Genomic DNA, 18930 nt, shown 5'->3' with positions numbered 1-18930 from the left:
AATATTATTATGATGTATTCAAAAAGTTTTAATTTGGAGAAAAGGAAAGTTTTTTGATATATTTAATTGATAATGTTGCCTCAACCAAACTTTTTTTTCTCATTCACTTCGAATTGTTATCATCTCATGGCTTCCATGTCTGTCATATAGTATAGAATTTTTAATACCGGTGTTATTAATTTGCTTCCTTCGGATATCCTCACGCAACAAACAAGATTAGTTGAAAGCGAAAATCGGATTAAAGACCGAATAATAAGAGGAAATAAATCTGCTTGGATGACAGGAGGGGTTAAGCGGTGATAAGGACATGTCTCAATTATGTGCAAAGACAGCAGGGTCATAGATGTGCCAGATTCATATACAGAGAATGTAAAGGCAAGGATGGAGTTTTGTGTATGTTTAGTGTTATTCTATAAAGGTTTGCAAATATGTTCAGTACTGAATTGTCTTCTTGCTTGAAATATAAGTTTGTTTGATAGATGCAATAAAAGTATAGAAAACGATTTTATCTAAAATTCCGACATAACCTGAACTTCAAGTTTTTATTTTGTAAATTAAGGTTTTAGCAGTTGATTAATATGATAGGAATGATACTTTATGTCAGGGCTTAACAAACAATTATTCGCCGCCCGATTTGTGGTCTGCACTATATGTGGTTTTGGAGTCGCAAAACACGTTGGGTTTTCACGGAGAAATCCCGTATTTCAGTTGTTTAGTAGAAGTCGCACAGAATGTTCTTTTTTGAAATGGGATAGCAGAAATTTTTTTGAGAAGCCCTGTTTTGTATGCCAAATGTACCATAAACTTTTTATTGGTCTTTTTCGACACGGACCGAAATTCTCCAAATGACATAAAGTTTGTTCGTTTAATTTGTAGACTTTCTTGTATTGTTTGTTTCTTACGCAGAGATTTCATAGGCGTGCTACGTGTGTAGAAATGAAATATTGCTCTTTGTCAGTGATTGACGTTTCCCTAAAGATGGCAAAACACTTTAGCTGCGTCGTTATTCTGTTTCTGGTCGCCATCAATTGCAACAAATGTGATAGAATCAACAGTAAGTCTAATTGCTTAATTGCTATTTAGGATATATTGTAATACAAAAATATGCTTCCTTTATATTTACTTTGACCATTAAAAACAGTAACAAACTTGTTAAAAGCTTTTTAGATTTTGGACCAAATTTTAAGATTTGTGCATGTGAAAATTGGCAGCTCATTCACAAAAAAATATTACAGCATGTGCGGAACCATCACTGTGTTTAAATGCAGCGATCGCTACATATACGATGGCAATAAGCACAATGCGCTGTGACCAACAAAATATTACCTCATTGAATTTCACACTCCATCGAACAAAAAATTAAGCGAAAAGATGATTATCGTAATACTCGGAATTAAACGCATCCTATTTGCTACTCCACGTGAACAAATACCCTTAAATCCCACTTGGGGAAATGGACCAAAAGCACTTGTCCCGATTAAACCAATACCGTAAGAAATCAACATTGTGTTTTGTTTCATCTTACAGCTGACAATCAATTTCTAGTGACGATATCTGGATCAAATCTGACAGCATCGGAGGTTTTGGTGAAACTAAAGCAACTGCTCACGTCGTTACATGGAAAGGCTTCAGGTACATTTGATCAGTGGTACATTTATGCAAATGTAAACGTTTTCTGCTCATAATGAAACACAACAAATAACGTGGTCTGAATGGAATCTACCAGAAATAATACATTCTAATCCAAATAAGCATTTCATAACTGATTATGTTGCGCTGTTTATCTTAACTGTATGCATAGTTCAACAAAATGTCAATAAAATGTCGTGCTTATTTTTGACATGTGTCACTATACTCCTATTGTTTCGCGACTTTTTGACGCCGGTTTTAACTTGGTCTGACCTTTAACAGACATAGACGAATGTCGGTTGGTGATGGATATCTGCAACCTAAACGCTACCTGCATCAACACGTTGGGTTCCTACAAGTGCGCGTGTGACGTAGGTCACGTGAGAAACGGCAACCTGTCGGGAGCTTGTTTGGGTGAGCGACTGTAATCTGATAGGTGAAGGGGAAGTTGACGATAAGTTTGTTTAGAAACCACGCTCCAAAGTGCAAAGTCCATTGAAAAGCACATGATACTTTCTACGAACAACTTACAATATTTTACTCTTACATTTTTGGGGTCTTATCGAAAAATATAAATTACATTGAAATCAAACGGGGTTTCAGTCATTGAGTCAGCGAAACGTACAACTTGTTTTGAATTAAATACGAACTGAGGTAAAATCGATTGGTTCGTTTACGGATTAATTGAATACCTTCAGTTCATAGACGTCCGCAGACAAGGTCAAAAATTTCCCGTCTCTATGCGTATGTGCTTTCAACGGAGGGAAAGGAATGTTCCACTTGACCCTCTCCCTTGCGGACGCCTATGTTTTAGTTCTATACATATGTAGACTTGTATTGAAAACGCACCCAAAGTTGTGTCGATTATCAACGTACAATGCTTGATACGCAGATATCGATGAATGCCTGCTCGGAATCGATAACTGCAGCGCAAACGCAGTCTGCTCCAATACTCCTGGTTCTTTCACTTGCATGTGTGTGGAAGGTTTTACTGGAAATGGCGTCAATTGCACTGGTAAATAGCGTAATTTTTACCATAGGTTTGCTTTAATCCAGAGTCTTGAAATTGACCAAATTCATCAGCTAGAAATCGTAACAAACGCGTCTGACTTAAACAAGACATGTTATTTTACTTTTCAGATATTGACGAGTGCCTTAATTCAACTGAAAGCACATGTCAGACTCACGAGGTATGTGTAAACGTACCAGGTTCATATCGTTGCTCGTGCGAATCTGGATACGAACAAAGTTCCAATTGCTCCGGTGAGTATTCATCTGGTAAATAAAAACACCGAAATGTAGACGGAGGCACTGAAATAATTCATTATAAGACCTAAACCGTAAATGATATATAGGCCTAGTTTTTTTAGTAAAGTTTACCAATTCAGACAAATTATACAGCCATGGCCTGCTTAGAAACGTAAGTATTAGAAATCGATACCCGGTAATTTTTTGTCGCGCCCCTATTAAAAACATGCTATCTACAGATATTGACGAATGTCAACTCGGAATTCACAACTGTAGCTCCATAGAGACTTGTGAAAATGAACAAGGTTCGTACTCCTGTACGTGCAACGAGGGTTACGTAAATATTGGAACGGAATGCATGGATGTAGATGAATGTTTAATTGGTGATACAGCGGACTGTCATGACAAGGCAACTTGTTTCAATACTCAGGGGTCTTTTGAATGCTCTTGCAATGACGGTTACCACGGCAATGGCAGTTTCTGTTTGGGTAAGTAACGGTTTACCGTTCAAATTTTTATTTTTTAAATGTACATCGCTAACAAATTTTCTGCTAACCAACCCACAGAAGCATCAAATTGAAGTCGTTTAGATAATTAACTTTCGGATCAAATTTGTTTCGAGAATAAAAATCCTGCTTAAATTTTTCCTTTAGATGTCGATGAATGCGATAATTCTCCATGTCTTGACAACGCTCAATGCGTTAACAGTGCTGGAAGTTACCAATGTCAATGCCTTCTGGGATTTTCGGAAAGTAATTCAACTTGCCAAGGTTTGATAGTTGTTTTGCCCTTGCGGAGAGTAAAGTCTCGGGGTTCTTTGCGCTTTACCACGATTGCACTAAACATATACATTATAAGGCTATTGCAAACCAATAGTTGAATTCAAAAAATGATTAATATTTAAAGCTACATTTTCACTATATTGAATATACAATCGGCAATTACACCAACACCAGGGACTTTCTTTGTTCCAGATATTGATGAGTGCAAACTCGGGACACACAACTGTGGCAATTACTCGGTTTGTCGCAACGTCCCAGGCTCTTACTCGTGCGAGTGCAATGCTGGATATTCCGGACGCGGAAGTGAATGCACGGATGTCGACGAGTGCACAAATGACACAAATACCAACTGCCATGTAAAATCAATCTGTTTGAATACACCGGGGTCGTTCGCTTGTGTTTGTAATGATGGTTATCACGGCAACGGAAGGCTTTGCACAGGTTTGTGTTGCTCCAGATTTTTCTGTTAAACAAACCAATGAAATCTATCCTAGTTTCCACACAGCTGTTCTCCTCACATGTCTTTACAATGTGTGAATATTAAAATAATTTCTTGTTGTTTAATGTTGCGAGTTATTTGGATAATATACATGAAAATAAAAATACTAACCATCCATCACTGCACCTCCTTCGAAAACTATTTCTTTACAATGAACCTAAATGACCGAAACCACCACCAATCGATACAACGTGAAGTGATGGGTTAAACAAGTCCAAAGCACTTCAGAGTAGGAGGGGAGCAATGGTGAAGTGCAAGATTAAGTGATCATGTCTCCAAACGTTTTTCCACTAAAATCACTTGTTAATAAAAAAGTTACATAAAAGTATTTGGATCCATAAGTGATCCAAGAATATTAGGAAGTTGATTTCATTTTGGTTATTATTTCGATATGATATCTAATATTAGTTTTATTCAGGAATAACCATTTTCAGGTATTAAACAACTCTATAACAACCGGGTAAGCTGGTAACCTTAGTGAGGGATTGCTATAAAAAAGCATACTAATTAAAAAAAAGTAACTGGACTTTTTGCATACATGTAGGTTAGTCCTAGGAATCACTTTGTAAGTTATTGATATCATCGATTGTTTTTAATTACACAGACGTTGATGAATGCGAGTCAAACCCTTGTCACAACAATTCGTATTGCACAAATTTTGCCGGAACCTTCGAATGTAACTGCCTCACTGGTTTTACCGAAGAAGATTTCTCTTGCATTGGTAAGTTTCTGTTTTACGTAAATCTTCCAACCATTTAAGAACAATTCGTACTTTTTTTTTGTTACGAGTTATTGCAGTTCAGGCATGACAGATAAATATTAGTTTAACGAATTTCGTTTTAAGATATTGATGAGTGCGAAACGTTTCAAGATGTGTGCCACCATCATTCGGAATGTCAGAATATAGAGGGTTCCTACATATGCCAATGTTTACCAGGCTACAATGGCAACGGATCATATTGTGAAGGCAAGCCCCTTTTAATTGATTTTCTCTACAACGAAAATTGTTAAACCTGCGAACCGTAAAAGGAACTCGCGCAATTCGTTGTCAATGTGCCGAATTCTTTAAGTTCGATGAATGCGAAACAATGTTCGGTTTGTCACATTTAATCAGAGATTTTATATGAAGTAATGTATATGAAGTAAAGCATCGTTTATTAGCTAGCATTTCCTGGACAGAAAATTTCCACTCTCTGTATATTTGGCAAAGGAATTGATTCTTCTCCATATTCGTCCAACCTAATGCATGGTGACATCATTTTCTAATCCTAAGCTATCAGATTACGTTGTCAATCCCTCACGCATGAATGCATGTGCTCACGTTACAAACGAAGCTCCCTTTCTGATATTTTTAATGACCATTAAAGAGCTTAAAGCTCATCCTCTGTTCAAATGCCTTTTTTTAAAACTGTATCGTGTAATATCAAAATAATTCGAATCACAAATATTCAGCATCGTACATAAGGTGGATAATTTCAAATTGAATTTAAAGATACATTTTTCGTTTTTTTTTGCACAATTAGATGCAGATGAGTGTAAGGAGAACCCTTGCCACCACCATGGAATGTGTCACAACTTGATTGGTTCTTTTACGTGCGAGTGCCTTGATGGATTTTCCGGGAATGGACTTACATGTGAAGGCAAGTTAAGAATCAATAACATACTTTATTGCTTAAATTTTCTGTGTCCCTTACATGAGTAACACGCATGACTGCGTCAGAAGTTTGAATTATAAACCTTTCGTTCTTTTTAAAACGTAAAATCATCATGAACCTGTTGCATACCTTTAGATGTGAACGAGTGCCTGAAAAATACACCGTGCCATCAAGATGCCACGTGTCTAAACAGCAATGGCTCTTTCGATTGTACCTGCCTCGATGGTTATGTGGGAGATGGCTTAAATTGCACCGGTGAGTTCGAAAACGGTGCCATGCTGTTCATTTTGTGACGAGTTTTTTGTTTAGATATTGATGAATGTAAAGATACAGATTTGTGCTCTATCAATTCACATTGCGTTAATGAAAACGGTTCGTTTTCGTGCAACTGTAACGCTGGCTTCACGGAAACAAATGAAACTTGCGTAGGTTGGTAAACCGGGGGTGTTTGTTCTCCTGTAGCAGTTTAATATTTTGTGTGTTTTCCTTACTTTCCTATTTCAAATAAAAACACAGTTGAAACTTTTCAAATTTTGATATCGGGAAATCTTAATGAGTATTTCTCGATATTCTTTCAATACGTACATTCTTTCAACTTAAGACAAATATAATACTGAAGCAATATACTTGACTTAAATTATAAAATGGCACAGATGTTGACGAGTGTTCTTCCGGGCTAACTGACTGCGATCCAGCAACGCAGATCTGTGTCAATACATTCGGATCATTTACTTGTAGTTGCAAACAAGATATGCGTTGGGATGGAGCCGAATGTAAAACACGTAAGTGTGTTGGAGAGTTCTCTAACAAATTGGTTGTAATGCGGCAATATGACGCACACGGATGCATTCATAACCAGATATAATATAATATTATGTATTACGAACATGTCTTGTTTTAAATTTTATTTTATTTTTTTGCTCTTATTATTCATTACATTTTATACACATTCCGTTTAAACTAACATATCACAAAAACAACAGCAGACCATTTTTTTTTTATTTTCTTAAAGTTTCAAACGAGTGCATGACTGGAACTCACGACTGCCACCCGCTGGCGACGTGCATCCACGAGGGGGCGTCATATTCATGTGTGTGCAACGATACTTCTTATGACGACAACAGCAAGGGAAGACGCTGTGGTAAGTGAATATTTAAGGCTGACAAATACCCCGCTACGGTGGAGTTCAATAATGACATGTTTTCGTTTTTGCTTTTACGACAAACCATACGCCTGTCGTTATTGTCCAAGATCGGTTAAACCTCGTTTTGTTATTCATGTGCTACAGAAAGCGAACACTACAATCCTTACTTTTGAAGTTTTGAAAGGTTTTCTTGCAAAATATGTGACTGATTTCTTTATTTTCAAAACATGGTTATCTTAATTTCCAGAAGAAAAACTTGACAGTTTGTTTTGTTTCCAGTCTCTCCCGTAAAAGTGAGCTGCACTCCAACCAAAATATTTGTGGAAGTTGTGGCTGAGTATTACGAAATGAAGCAAATCTTTCTTCGTGATCTGCATCTTGCTAATGACACGTGTGGAGGAGTTTTGTCATCCGAATCCGACAAACACTGGATCTTCGAAATTGATGATCTGACTTCTTGCGGTACAACAATACGGGTATGCTAGAATCCGCATAATAAAATATCCTCATTTCGAATTGCTGGATTATGTTTGTTATTTGTGATACCAAAGTAATTTGTTTTGTATATGACAAACATGTACAAAACGCTGTAAGAAAACAAACCAAAATTAATCGTTGTCCTGACTGTGTTTATTTGATTAAAATCATACACGTAAACAAAATTTTTATAGCTAAATTATTCAAAAAATTCTTTGATCATTGATGTAGAAAAACCAGACACACGTGACCTACTCGAACGAACTTTCAAACGCCGTGAAAAGTGGAGTCTTTTTGGGAACTTTTATCAGTGTTCCTTTTTCCTGTTCTTATCCCAGCAACCTCACAGTCGCTTTGCCAACTCCATATTTGCCACAAACCAAGTAATCTTCGTACAACTATTCATAACTGTTTTTTTAACATAATAACTCTTATATGTTGCATATAATCTTGTTTTGTTACCTCATAAAACACTTATGAGTACTTATATTTTGTGCCTTTACAGTAAATTTTGGTTGATATCTGAGGATAAAATAATCTAGTGTCACAAAACTAAGGATTCGATGCGGTATCGGGGTCTTGTATTTTTGTTTACATTGAATTTTTGTCGGCAGTGTAATAAGTATCTCTGGACCAAATGGAACGGGAACCTTCGTGGTAGAAATGCACATCTATAGTGATGAGACTTACACAAGTATCAGCAATGAAACAGAATATGCCACAACGGACACTCTGTATGTGCAGGTCGGTTAACCTTCAACGGGAAGTTTGGTGCTATCAGAATGCCCAATGCAGAAGAAGGCACACTTTTTAACTTAAGGGCCGGAGTATTTAGAATTTGACATGCGTGCCGATGGTGTATGTGAGCACTAAGGGATCGAATAAGAAATCGTCACAAAAATTCAAAATAATTGATCGTACAGGTAAAGTTGACTGCTGATGCAAGAAAGTTGGTCCTCCTTATAAACGAATGTTGGGCAACTCCAACCAGCAGTGGAAGTGACCCCAATGCTTACAGCTTTATTGATAATGGGTAAGTCTTTTTTAGTTTGTTTACTAGGGTGATTGGGAATTATTTAAATTTACATAAATTATTAAAAAACAACGCAGCGATGTTTCATGCAATGCCATCATTGGCAGGATCGCCCCAATGCGCAGTTTTTTTTTAAATCTCGTTCCGACTCGTCAGGAAAAGGTGGCTGATTCAGTCAGACAGCGAAGTCTGTAAACCTACTTATCAAAAACATAAATTAATTTTTAATTAAATTTGATTTTTTGTATTGAAGATGTCCCATACCTGGAAGGGTGGCAGACACTGTTCGGGTGAGTTTTAGATTATTTGTGCGCTTTCTGACATCAACAAGTTTTTAATCTTGTTTTAAATTGTTGAAGGTTACTTCTAACGGGGGTGGAAAAACAGCTCACTTTCAAACTCAAGTGTTCGGTTTTGTCAATTTCAACACGACTTACCTTCATTGTACAGTCGATTTATGTTCTCAACATGGAGGGCACGACTGCCAGAAGGTAAATGCTAGTTTGATAACAACACGACAAGTTATTGTTTTCTGCATGGTCCAATGACCCATTGATACACGTGGAAATGTGATGGTAAAAATGCTTACCGCGTCGGATATAGCGTTCTAAAATAGAGTGATGACTTTGCAGTAAAGGCAAGAAACTTCATTATTTGACACTTATTTTGAGATGTATGCTGACGCTTTCTTGCTTTGCGGAAAAAACATTTCGTATTCGCATTCTATGCAGGTCATGCACAACTTTCTAATATGAAAACTTCCTAACAATAAACGATCGACTTGCAGGCAAGGCAAGCGTTTAAAAGGGGATTACGATACTAAAATTTTGCATGCTGCTTTTAGTTTTGAGCTTAAATTTTGTGTTGCCCATTTCGTAAAGACAATAAAAAAATAGACGCGATCGCCGCGTTGGCCACCCCTGATGCGTTGACACGTAGAGTGTTGACAATTAGGTTTGTAACATGAAGTGGGTAAAGATCCAACGAAATGACATGCAATATGTCTTAACTCGTGTAACTGAAAATGATGATATTACACATAGCACGTTTTCAAATACAAGGGTTAATGTTCGATAATGGTGGTTATCACATTTGGTGACGAGAATTTTTCCTTGTTAGAGTTGCAATCGAAGCAGAAGATCGCTACCCTCCCTGCACAGAGAGCGGCGATCGAGTGGGGCACAATTTTTGTCTCTGGGACCATTTGTTACTGGACGGAGTAAGTATAATACTTCCATTTTTTCTGAAAAATCACAGTTTATTTGAATGTGGCAACAAATTTCATCAAAACCCCTTGAAAAGGGGACACGTCATTAAAAATTTTAAATTTAAATTTTGTTACAGGAAACAACCTAACAAGTCGCGAAGATGGATTTTTTATCAGACATTTCGCAACCATCGTCAGTGGCTTTGTTTCGGCCGTTCTACTAATGTTGTGTCTCGTCGCTTACGTCCTGGTGAGTGGACATCGACTTCAACTTCGACTTCTACGGCGGTTTGGTACTGAATCCTCCGCCAACCATCAAGACCGTGTTCGAAGTGGCAGCAACGCAACGGCGATTCGTACCTTACACGCCGTGATGTCGTCATCCGAACCAACTACAGACAAGTGCTACGAGCACGTTGGGCGCGGAACGTCATCGTTTGAATGCAGTCGAGTGTGACAAAAACGTTTTTACGCTGCTAGCGTTACAACTAGTGGCTTTTTTCAATGTTACTAACAACACTGCTGTTACGCATATCTTATCATTGTAGTTTTATTGGAACTGAGGTCAACGATTGGTTGGCAGCCCAACGTGTACTGCCCTAAGGATTATATCAATTCCAATTCATGTGTTGCACAAGGAAAAAAAACTGTGCATTGCTTGAATTGTTATATTTAGCACGTCGCCTTTATGAGCAAAAATCTAATGCGACGTATGAGTGATTGTAAAATATATCTTTTTCTTCTATATCAAAAATTTTGTTTTCTTCTGTCGAGACATATTCGTCGTTGCACATTTGAAAAAGTTGCGTCGTGTCGCATGTTTTCGAGTCATTGCTGTTACAAATATACCGGACCAAGATCATGAACACCAGAAACAAACGAGGATCTCGCTGTGTCCATTATATGACTTCTCGTATCTGGTCAGCATTTATGAAACAGTCAAAAATATAGATAGGCTTTGCAAGGGACAATTTGCAGTTATTTTTTTCGGTCCATAAAATTTTGAACTTCACAAAACTGTTAATTACCCTCATTGCTATAGTCTGGCAGCAGTTAACAGCATATTTAAATAAATGTGATAGTTGGCAAGTAAAAGTGTCATAAATTAAATATTAAGTACGCCAATGTTCTTGCACTATGTGTAGAAGACACTTAGATTTTACCCATATTATTTAAATAACAGCAAATGTATGAGATAGTCGGAGCGAGCGAGCATTTTGGAGTTTACATGTCGCAAGCGAATAACTTTGGTTTGGCGCTTTTAGGAATCTCCAAACGTTCTGGACACTCAGGGGTTTATCCTGGCTGTGTTTGGACAAATCAACCACTGACACATAGAATCGGTATTTGTAACAGGATACAAATTCCAGGAAAGCGGAAAAGCGACACATAAGTTCAGAAACAACATAACTTGAATTTCAAGTGCTTGGTTCATTATGTCGATACCACAAACACCACACGCCCCAAGGACCACACGCCCCGAACCTGAAGCAAAAGTTTATGTCACGGTGTACGAAGCGTTTCGACTAAATAAGTCTGTTTTGATAGCGAGCTCCCTGAGCCAAATTTAAAATCGCTGATGAAACCAGCTTGTCAACATCAAGTTGTAATGGATTTGACCTTTTCGCTGGCCCAGTTTATAAAAGAACGCGACGAAACATTCAAATGTTTTTCTTGTATTTCTCCGGAAACAGCAGTCAGGTCACAAGTCCCTTTTGAAGTCGGCATTGACTTTTTGTGCCTTTCCCCTCCAGGAAACTTAGACAAACGGGAAATCTCGGCACTTCTGAAATTGTAAACACAACTGTCTACAAACCGCAGCGATGCCAATTTCGGCGTTGCCGTGCGTGCTGTGATATAGGGTGTGGCGTGCCGCTAAGCGGGATTTCTGGAAACTGTGCGTCATCTCTTCTAAAGTGGGCGCGCTATCCCTTTTCAGCTTAACAAGCGTCCCGCACTTCGGGGTCAGTATTTGCCGTTTGGCGGGAAAACGGAAACTGAAAGGCCGTCGTCCCACGGCCCATGGCGGAAGTGCGCAGTCCTATGCCTTGGACGACGTAACGGCGAACGCACGTGACCTTTGTCCCGAACTTTGAACCGGCGGCAAGGGGTTTTAAACTGCCAGGAACTGGCGTGAAACCACTCCCCATCTGCGCACCTGGGCACCGGAAACCCAAAAGAAACTTTCTCTTGTATATGAGGATATAAAAGAGATGTGGTGATTGCATTGCGTAAGTTTGAGGGATTTTGGACGTCCTCATCATTGCAAAGATGTTTTTCTGTTTCGTTAGGGTTATACTTTAGGCAGGATTCGCCGCGCATTTACTGCATGCGAAATTCTTCGTGGTTTAATGCTGTTTGCGCGGTAATTAATATATCTGTTTGGTTATCACAGTGGCATCAATATTAGTATTAACTATGTTATTTCGCCATCTGAGTAAAGAAAAACCCGTAGGTCGTTAACGTGTTTAAGTCACTGTAGCCTATGTATCGACAACCTACGACCCACGAATCTCATCCGACCCGCAGTCTCTTGACAAATTGAATTAACTGTATGACTTACCGAGTCATTGTATTATTTTATTTAAATTAAGATGAAAATCCGAATGAAATGCCCCTAATTTACAACATTCACAACGTTATAAACTGCTGGTTTTGCCTCGCGGTTAGGAAAAGGTTACCGACCGCTTCTATACATGCTTCGTTTACCAGCGCACCCACCAGCATCACGTACTGCAGCGTTATATGTTGTGTTGAGCGTTCAAAATCTAGCAATTAATCCTCCTAAATAGGATATTTTCCTTTTAAATTGTTTCTTTTTGGCATCAGGTAACAGCAAATTGAATCACCATGAATGTCGGATTTGTCGTGTTCATATTTACGTTTATTGGGTTGGCAAACGCATTGACGATTGGGGGTTACATGAGGTGGCGTCCAATTCCGGGGAGCACATCGGTAAGTAGCATTAAACACAGATTAAACTACCCAAAAGTTTCCTTGACGGATACGTAACAAAAAAATCATTGTTTTTTTTCTTAGACTCCCATGTTTCAGTCTAAGAATATATATTTTTCCAAAGCTAACCCAAAAATTTTGCTTATTTTGTACAAATCTATGGATTCCAGGCGGTCGTTCTGGAGACAAGCACAGCGTTTGACGGCACCACGTGTTTGATTGAAAGTCTTTCCACAAGAACGTGGACAAGTTGTTCTTCTTGTGTCATTCCCGGTGCGAGCAGCACTTCTGGAACTTGCATTCAGCGAGATAACGACAAAAGTTGGTCTGTTAACTATGCCCGGGAGGAATCGTACCCACTCGTGGAATCAACAATAACTCCCACGTGGGTATTTTGTCGTTGTTAAAAAATCGAAGTATTTGTGTTGACGAACAGTTTTTTTGTCAAACTCGTTTATTTTTAATGAAAATGACACAGCAAAAACACATACAGAAAAAACATTTGTAAAAAAGAAGTCAATTTTAAGATGATCTTATTTTTCAAGTTTACGTATTTTCAAGTTTATCAGTGAAACTTTCCAACAAGTAATGGCACAAATCAACAATCACACATGCTGTTAGTTGAAATAAACAAAATTTGAAATAAATTTAACGTGGGTTTTAAAATGCATTTCGATTTTAAATTCCTCCTCCGTTACCAGCGAATCACTCATCATCAAATTCATTTTTGTTGATAGGTTAACGTACAGAGAATTCGTAAGTTTCACTAGAACAAACCGAATATTGAGCACTCTAATTGACACCAGAGCAAGATCGGACACCGGACTGGTCAACTCTCCACCAATCACAGTCCTGCGTCCTGTGATCACGTGCGTATGACGTTACAAAACTTGAAATTGACAAAATAAATGGGTTTGCGAATCAAGCATAAAACAATCTTAGAAAAAGAAATATCTCGATATATCGCAATGCAGATTTTGTCTCAACTAATTATTACCTGTTCAGAGTTAACTCGGGTTGTTCAAGAGATGTTCCGATATCAGTTCATGATGATGACGGCGATAATATAAGATGTCGATTTATTACTGACACAGCTGTTTGTGGAGACCATTGCACAACCAACCCCAACCCACACATCACTTTGAATGAGGTGACTATTATAGTTGCATAGAATATTTCTTATCAATGTGATTTGTCCTATACATGTGCAATAACGTAGTGTTGAGTACGGATAACTGTATAACGTATTTTGTAGAAGTGGTAAATAATTATAGTCAAAATCGTAGTTACGTTCACAATAGTGCAGAGTTAATTGTGTGCGTCATTTTCAGACAACTTGTATTTTGACGTACAACGGAGCTGGTGATACCAGCACAGCAGACGTGGTGGTAAACCTTGCAATTGAAGATTTCCCCACTTCTGACATTACTGTTGGTGGTTCCTCTGTAACAACGAGCGATCGACTAAGTTACGTCAATCTGCAATTCGTGATTCGAAGTAAGATATCAAATTTGTTTACTGACACATATCTGCTCGTTCGATCGGACTGACGGTAATCGTCTGCCACTACTTGAAACCACAAAAGTGAGGACAGATCCTTCGCTTACTACCAAGCAGCTTTGATACTGTTTCAATGACATTTTTTTTATTATATATTTAATTACATTGCCACATTAATAAAGATAGCTGCAGTATTTTTTGGTAATAGCCTTCTCAAGATATGTTATTGAAAGAAAGATATTCAATGTATTTTTTTGTGTTTAGTTGGTGCAGCGTTGGTCAATTGTACTGCATTGCCTGCTCTTGCCGAATTCGCTGGAGGAAGTGTTTCTACTGTGAGCTCAGGAAACGTTTTCTCCCAAACAGTCTCCGCATCATCTGCAGTGACGTAAATTAAACTGAGTTATACTTTCCATATACCACGTACTTCCTAAAAATCAACAGTTTCCAAAACCCTACCTATATACGGGGTAATTATTATGGTTATTGTGTTTTAGTGTTACGAAAATAACTGGATTCGGTCTCGTCGAATTGTCCTCGACGGCAGTCAGTTCAGCAGCAAGTGTTTATTCCAGTACATTTACATGGACAGCAACATCGACCCACGTCGGCGACAACACAGTTTGCTACATAGCAGAAATATCCGGCGGGTATTTAAACTAATATAAGCAAATTGGAGCCAATAATATAAATTGATGAGAACTTTTAGGTCGAAACAGAGGCCATCTGTCTGCAGCTTACAGAATTTAAACTAATGTTCGTATTTGGAATAATGCGTTCCATTTTTAGGGTCGAAGAATTTGTGTTTGTCTTTTTTGTTGTAACCGTAACCAAACCTTATTTGTTATCGTATAAAATATGTCAAATCTGTGCTTTTCAGAGCGGAATCCGATCAGAAATGCCAAACCGTCAGAGTTGAAGGTATGCATGTTTGACCAATATTAAAAACTTTAATTATTACGTTGCATGTTTTTTTTAATTGTTACGTTGATAAATATTTCATGTACATCTGTTCACACGTAGCTGAAACCGGAACAACAACACCGCTTGCTGTCGATTCCACGACTGGTGTAACAGATGCAACAACTATAGCTTCAACAACGGTTGTAACCACTATGGCAGAAGTCACAACTTTGACAGCGACCAGTGTTGCCACAGAACCTGTTTCAATAACTGAAGTAAACCCGTGTCTGACATCCAATGGAGGTTGTAGTGATACGTGTAACTGGTCAAGTGGAACGTCAGTCACGTGCTCTTGCACAAACCCCTGCTGGCATTTGGCTGCGGATGGAAAAAACTGCATACGTGAGTAGAAATACTACAATATGACTTGATAATGACATGGAGAAATTTGGTGTCATTAGACAATATATAGACAATATAACAAACCAACATTTCGTTTATTCACATAAACGTTCTGTTATTCAGCCGAGGTGCATTTGCGTTGTTCGGATGGACAAGCTCATATATCTGTGGACAATTGCACCAACACCGGCGACATTTCAGTCAATGGTTTTGATTCTTCCAGCTCTAGTGCACCTGCGGCATGTCGTCCAACACACAACTCGACGCACGTTAATTTCCAATACGATCTGAACGATTGTGGCAGTAATATAGTAGTAAGTGCACTTAATGTTTCTGCTTCTGAATTTAGGCAAATCTCTATGTCATTGACCGACTATAATTTTCTCAAACCAAGAAAATGTTCATGAAAATTGCTGACCTTGACGAAATTGAACCATAAAAGTGTTTTAAAGTTCAACTGATGTAAATGTCCATGACCTGTTTCAGGACACTAGCGTGGACATTCAATACGAAAACACTGTTCGTTTCTGGTCATCGTCACCAGGAGGAACCATCACGAGAGGAGTTGGATACGAAGTAACGGTTGTGTGTTCCTTCCCAAAGTACAACAACCTTTCCTCAAATATCGATCCTGTGGACAGTTTCCTCAACTATCTTTCCGTTCCAGGCCTCGGATTTTTTACGTTTGAGTTCAAATTTTACCAAGGATCAAGTTTTTTGGTGAGAAGCTATCTAATTAGAACGAAAGTTGGTGGTGTTAGCGAATTGAATAGTTTATTGCGAAATAGCGCTAAGGTTTTAGTGTAACTGTTTTACCTGCACTTCGGGCAAAAAGCTTAATTGAAAAAGAAGGCAAAAGCTAGAATACTGGACATGCTGTGAAGCAGAGGTTTCAAATGCGAACTGTGTTCATCCTCAGTATTGCTCTTACTTTGCTCATCTCCGCATTCGTCTACCTGCTTGTTTTTTAGCACAGTCGTTGCAGTTAATGAGTTGGTACAGCACTGATGGTGAACACAGGACGTGTTTGTTCCGTATGATCAATCTTTTAGTTGGCTTTCTTGTTTAAGGTTATTAACCTTTAGTTGGACCAAATTAAAAAAACGGGAAAATTTAGTCAATGAAACATTGGATTTTATTATCAGACTCCGCACACCGCCGATCCTGTACAATATAATCTCAATTCCGATGTTTATTTTGCGATCGAAGCAACTGGAGGTTCTGGTGTCCGCCTCTTCACTCAGTCATGTATTGCTTATCCCGACGTTCCCGATACAACGGAACAATATGCATTGATTGAAGAAGGGTGGGCATATAGTTTCCTACTGATTGGAAATATTTTTTGACCACTTACTCATCTTACATGCTCAGATCCAAGCAGTTGTTTGATAAATTGTATCCAAAAGGCTTACAAATTTAACAACCACAATTGTAGATGCATCAAAATATTCAAACTTTTTAGATGCACGAAGGACAACACAATGCAGACATATGTGTCCCCCAATCCGATGCAAAATCGTTTCAGCGTCAAGGCATTCCGCTTTGTTGATTCTTTGCCAGGAATTACCAACGAAACCAACGTGGCCATTCGGGTAAACATTAAGGACATAGAGCAAAACCTCCAAGGAATCAAAACAGTGATAAACCTAATACTGTAGTTACTGCCGTCGATCATTCTCTTATTCATTCTTTGTCGTGTGATAAATTACACTAAATTGTTGCAAAAGTGCTATATTTGCTAAAATTAGAAAAAAAAGCCGATATCGACATGTCTAGATGGTTTCTTAATAGGACGTTTAGAATCACAGACGAGTCGTATTAATATTGTTTGGCGTTGCATGCTTTCTTTTGGGAACCTTTCTTCTTTAGTTTAATTGTTTGTTCACCTTTCGTCAACTTCCTAAGCGCGAATGCGCAGATGTGAAAAAAATGCGTATGTCACCGACACTTTTTAATTTCCTGTACTCTTACTCCACAGTGCTTTGTTGTGGTTTGCGTGGACGATCCTTCTACGCCGACCAGGTGCTCCCGAGGATGCGTAACGTCATCAGCGCGCAGGAGGCGTGACGCCAGCCAGCGTAAAAGGTCAGTTATAAATCAGAAATGGTGCGTGTAACACTCATGGAGGAATTGAAAATACTTAAACGAAAAACTAGAAAGGTGTTGATTGAAGGAGTTTTTACTGACGCTGCTACGAATGCAAGTTTATTTATTAAGTCCGAAAAAAATTCATTATTACATACTTTGTCATCAGACAGTCATAAATAAACACTTCGGCCTTCTAAATTTCCATGTATTTGCACGCTCTCAAACTCTTACACTCAGTTACATTTATAAAACATAGAAGTCAACACAAACGAAAATCAGTGACGCTTTGTATGTACAGGGAGAAAAGGCAAACAAACGTGCAGAAACAAAATCTAACCACAAGTGACGTCTTTGAGTCCATTGCTCACTTGGTGGCGAGTGTTAATTTACAAGTTGAACTCGAAGAAAAAGGTGGGAAAACTCTTGGTAAAGGGGTATCTGTCTTTTAACAGTAATGACAACTCTGGTTAATTCCCTGCTTTGCACTGTGTCGTATTGGCAAAGGGTAAATATTCAGTTAGGACGAAACAGTTTTGTTTCGTCAGGACGTGGATTAGAATTAATCTTGATTCGAATTAATTTTAAAATAATGCCAAGACCACTAGTGTATATTTTATATTTTATTTTCGAAATGGATCATTGCATTTACCGATGTCACGGGTACCTTTAAAAAAGCGCCGAACCTTACACTGGTGTTAGCATCAATCATAATATTTGCTTAACATATTCTGGTAGATTTTCCCTTATTTGTGAACATTATAAATAGTTGTAGAAACTCCATTGGACTGGAAATGGCTCCTCTTGTTGATCGCTGCATCTCTTGGAGCGTTATTCCTCTTATTCTCCTGTTGCTGTTGTTGGTGGTTCCTCCTGGCCGCTAGAAAGAGGAGAAGGAGAAAGAATACGAATGAGAAAGACGAAAGTTTTGACAACCAAGCGTTTGACCTTCCAAAGTGGTTGCAAAGCAAAGTTGACCAATGAACGAGCATTCCTTCACATCGTACTTTTTACATTAAATAATTTAGCCAAAAATGTATTAATTAAAAAAAAAATCTGAAGGTACATGAGTTAATTTTTATTACATTGTATTATTTTGACGACATGCAAGTCTTGTTACTTGCAGAAATCTGTGGTTATGGCGTGGCGCGATGTTTTATTTTTATTTTTTTGTAAAATACAAGTAGACTTGAAGCATTGATGTCATGTTGTGTGTGTGGTTTTATATTGTATTTTCTTAACGAGGACATAATTCTGGATTTTCGGGATTCTGATGCATATACAAGCATGTCTCTGTGAGTTTTGCACCTGTGTCAAGCGCCTGAACCTTATACTCCATTACCTCGATACGGATAATTGAGTTCTTGCAACCAGCGTGAAACCACGAGTTTGGCGTTCCTGGGTACCGCAA

General features: G+C 38.3%; 2 protein-coding genes across 4 annotated transcripts; both read left to right on the top strand.

Annotated features, from left to right (window-relative positions):
- Window positions 1–936: 936 nt before the first annotated feature.
- On the top strand, window positions 937–10131 carry LOC145902988 (uncharacterized). Its single transcript, XM_082991078.1, has 22 exons — window positions 937–1054; window positions 1528–1632; window positions 1912–2043; window positions 2522–2644; window positions 2770–2892; window positions 3117–3365; window positions 3531–3647; window positions 3852–4100; window positions 4763–4849; window positions 5096–5125; window positions 5682–5798; window positions 5949–6068; window positions 6467–6595; window positions 6826–6954; window positions 7237–7433; window positions 7666–7817; window positions 8049–8178; window positions 8358–8467; window positions 8721–8757; window positions 8827–8958; window positions 9587–9686; window positions 9812–10131. The coding sequence occupies exons 1-22, from the start codon at window positions 937–939 to the stop codon at window positions 10129–10131; spliced, it is 3006 nt and encodes a 1001-aa protein (XP_082847204.1).
- A 1784-nt stretch (window positions 10132–11915) lies between these two features.
- Window positions 11916–18720, top strand: LOC145902443 (uncharacterized). Of its 3 annotated transcripts, none has more exons than XM_082990407.1 (17): window positions 11916–12039; window positions 12504–12629; window positions 12800–13014; window positions 13367–13498; window positions 13635–13779; window positions 13961–14126; window positions 14394–14517; window positions 14627–14779; window positions 15010–15050; window positions 15153–15434; window positions 15558–15748; window positions 15921–16154; window positions 16580–16740; window positions 16897–17026; window positions 17413–17519; window positions 17821–17933; window positions 18295–18720. In XM_082990407.1, the coding sequence occupies exons 2-17, from the start codon at window positions 12525–12527 to the stop codon at window positions 18501–18503; spliced, it is 2508 nt and encodes an 835-aa protein (XP_082846533.1). In that variant the 5' UTR covers window positions 11916–12039; window positions 12504–12524; the 3' UTR covers window positions 18504–18720. The 3 variants fall into 3 exon arrangements, with proteins under 3 accessions (XP_082846533.1, XP_082846532.1, XP_082846534.1); XM_082990406.1 differs by having other exon boundaries at window positions 18289–18720; XM_082990408.1 differs by having other exon boundaries at window positions 17413–17523; window positions 17825–17933.
- Window positions 18721–18930: the final 210 nt, after the last annotated feature.

Source organism: Ascidia mentula, chromosome 5 (genome assembly GCF_947561715.1).
Source record: "Ascidia mentula chromosome 5, kaAscMent1.1, whole genome shotgun sequence".
Classification (NCBI taxonomy): Eukaryota; Metazoa; Chordata; class Ascidiacea; order Phlebobranchia; family Ascidiidae; genus Ascidia; species Ascidia mentula.
Note: the sequence above shows the minus strand (reverse complement) of the source record. Positions and strands in the feature narration are given on the sequence as shown.